The sequence below is a fragment of the Echinops telfairi genome, unplaced genomic scaffold (assembly GCF_000313985.2).
Source record: "Echinops telfairi isolate 266 unplaced genomic scaffold, ASM31398v2 ScPeMD7_7463;HRSCAF=8501, whole genome shotgun sequence".
NCBI classification, from domain to species: Eukaryota; Metazoa; Chordata; class Mammalia; order Afrosoricida; family Tenrecidae; genus Echinops; species Echinops telfairi.
The window spans coordinates 8,537,520-8,540,645 of record NW_022111363.1 but is presented as its reverse complement, the minus strand read 5'-3'; the positions used below and the strand labels follow the sequence as shown (position 1 = coordinate 8,540,645).

Below are 3,126 nucleotides of genomic sequence, written 5' to 3'. Positions count from 1 at the left end.
CCCCGACTCCGTCCCTGCGCCCCCACACCCAGCCGCCGCCCCCGCCGCCCAGCGGCACGCCGACGCAGTCCCTTCGTGGTGGCCCCTCAACCACCCGCCCGGCTCCGGGGCGCCCGCACTCGCGCCCGAAGCCCCCTAGGCTGCTCTCTCCAGCCACCCGGAGCCCTTTTCCACTCAGCCGATACCAGCCGGGGCTCGCTCACCTTGATCTCCTCCACCTGCCGAGTCAGCCGGCTGATCCGAGTGCCCAGGTCTTCCTTCTCTAGACGCCCCGAGTGTGCCAGAACTTCCTTCACGAACGAAGCCATGGCCACAGGGCGCGTCGACGTTGACAGGACCGCTGTCCCGGCGCCCGCGCGGCCGCTCCAGTCCGGCCGGCGGCGCTGGCGCGAGGCTAGCTGGGAAACAGAGTCTGGCGCAGCCCCATCTCCCTGCAAAAGGCGAGGTCTGAACTACAACTCCCAGCAGGCCCCGCGACAGGCCCCGTGCGGGAGCTCCAGGGTTTCCGTAGTTGCAAACTGTACGGAGACGCGTTTTCCTCCTCAGTAATTTTCAAATAGCTCTAGGATTCCCGCCCGTTTAGCATTGCGATAAAACGAAAAAAAAAAATTTTTTTTTAATCTAATAACCAGACTTCACTGAGCCTTTCTCAACTTCAAAATGCGTCCCTATGAAGACCCATTTAGACCAACTCAACATGTTTGTTGTTGGTTAGTCTTTCGTAAATATTCACTCACTGAACTGTTAGACTGTACATGAATGGTGCCCCTGGGGTTGTAGCATGAAGTGGCGTCAACCCATTATAAATTTAAAAAACCAAACTCACTGCCATTGAGTCAATTCTGATGTGCAATGACTCATAGGACACACTAGAACCCTCTCAAAGGTAAGGTGACCAGATTTAAAGCGGGACACCATTGACCGGGGGTGGGGGTGGGGTGGGGGTGTTCTTGATTAAAAATTTGGTCTATATGGACCAAATAAACCGTACCCTAGCTTGTCGTGCATTCTTTCCAAAAATCGGGACTTTTTTAAAACGCCCAGAATCGGGATGTCTGGTCACCTTACTCAAAGGGTTTCTGAGAATGTAACTCTTTACAGCAGCGATTATCAACCTGTGGGTTGTGACCCCTTTGCGGGTGGAACGACCCTTTCACAGGGGTTGCCCAATTCATCACAGTAGCAAAATTACAGTGATGGAAGTAGCAATGAAAATAATATTAGGGTTGGGGGTAGGTCACCACAACATGAGGAACTGTATGAAAGGGACGCGGCATGAGGAAGGTTGAGGACCACTGCTTTACAGGAATAAAAGCCCACCTTGCTCCTTCAAAGTAGCAGTGGTTTCAATCTCATGACCTCACAGTTAGCAGCCCATCGCTTGTAATTGCTATAAAACCCGGACCTATAATTGCACCCCTTTTATATTGTATAGTTTATATTTGCATGCATATATTGTCAGGTGTCCTCCAGACGATTCCAACTCAAAGTGTAACAGAAGAAAAACTTCCTCGTTGGGGTTTCTAGGCCTTAGGGTAGCAGCAAATCGCCAGGTCTTGCTCCTCCCAAGCTGTCCGGAGCCATTCGGCTCAATCTTCACTGTATTTTGTCAGAGCTTGCAGTACTTTTCCATTCCCGCCTACGTGACATAGTTTTGTGATTATGTTATTCCTGCTTCCCCTTGATTGGGTAGGAGATTGTCTTCACCCTATTTACATATCTAGTGCCTGCACCTGATTTGCATAAAATGACGTCACTTCGGGGACCTGGTTAAAGACTGTAAACCATTACTGAGGATTGGTCTATTACCAAAGTAGCCTAATTTACATGTGCGATGGGTGTTTCCCTTCCCCTGGCCTATATAGGCTGCAACGGTTCACTCAATAGAGACTTGATCAGAATACTGTCTTGTCTCCGTTTCTCCTGTCTCTTGTTCCCCTCAATTCCCACTCCCTCGTCCAGGGTCTGCGTTGACGTTCCTGCAGGTCGGGACACCAAGCTGCCAGGTAGGATTAAAAGCCAATCTCGGTTGGCAGCAGGGTGCTTAGCTGCTGCAGCAGCACAACTCCTTGCAGACACAGGGGAGTTTAAAAAGCATTGTTGCTCAGGTTCCCATTCAGGCGTGCACCGTTTTATTCCAAACAAAACTTATTTAAGCATATGTCTCTGATCAGCGGATAGCCACAGATAAGTTCACTCCATCATTGTCTCGCCTCCCCTTCTACAAACCCCAAACCAAGCCCAAGCCCACAGCTGCTTCCGCACCACAGGGTTTCAGAGGCTCTGAATCTGTATGGGTGCATGCAGAAGGCCTCATTTTTTCTCCAACAGAGCTGCTCTAGGGTTTGAACAATCGACCTTGTAATTAGCATTTCAAACTTTTCCAATAGCACCACAAAGGGCTCCTTTTGTCTCTTTAGGGTGGCTTCCTTTTTTTTTCTTTTCCTTTAGGTCCATTTAAAACAGTGGTTTCTAAGAGAATCTACTCACTCCCACTGCCATTGAATCGTTGCTCACCCATCGCGACCCCTGTCGTTTTCAGAGACTGTGTACAGAAGGAGAAAGCCCAGTCTTCCTCCTCCAGAGCCGCTGCTTTGGACTTTGTGGATCTCAGCCCAACGCATAACTACTACACTGCCAGGAATCCTACAGGGAATCTACGGGGATCGTTCTATTCAGACAGATACCAGTGTCTGTTTGGGGGAAGATCCCAAAGTGGTCAATTTGGTAGGTTTTCTACAAGAACCCAGGATAGGACTTCGGAGAAAGAAATCGGAAACTGCATGGATGAGAAAATGGCCAGGGAAGTTGCCCTGAGTTTGTTTCCCACCATGGAACTGCAGCTGCTAATTCTTCTAGGGTAGCGAGGGCTGTCACACGAGAACTGCCTTGGGAAATCTTCCCCCATCCATACTGCAGCCTGGATCCCGTCCCTCTGAGGCCTTTTTTTGTTCCCCAAGCTCAAAGAATGTTTCAAGGGACCGTGATTGGAATCCCTGAAGGATGCCAAAATTGCCATCTTGACTTGGAGTACATCAAAGGGTGCAGAATTCTTCCTAGCATGAGGGAAGCACGGCCTTCCAAAATGCATGGACCGAAACAGAGGCCATGGCGAGAAACAGTAGC

At 50.1% G+C, this 3,126-nt stretch overlaps 1 protein-coding gene across 1 annotated transcript in view; it reads right to left on the bottom strand.

Moving 5' to 3' along the window:
• The window catches only part of ZW10 (zw10 kinetochore protein), a 39,998-nt gene extending 39,657 nt beyond the window's left edge, over positions 1-341 (bottom strand). Inside the window, exon 1 of the mRNA XM_045283579.1 lies at positions 204-341. Within this exon, the coding sequence (XP_045139514.1) occupies positions 204-308 (105 nt within the window). The 5' untranslated portion in view covers positions 309-341. The remainder of the gene's footprint in view (positions 1-203) is intronic.
• Positions 342-3,126: the final 2,785 nt, after the last annotated feature.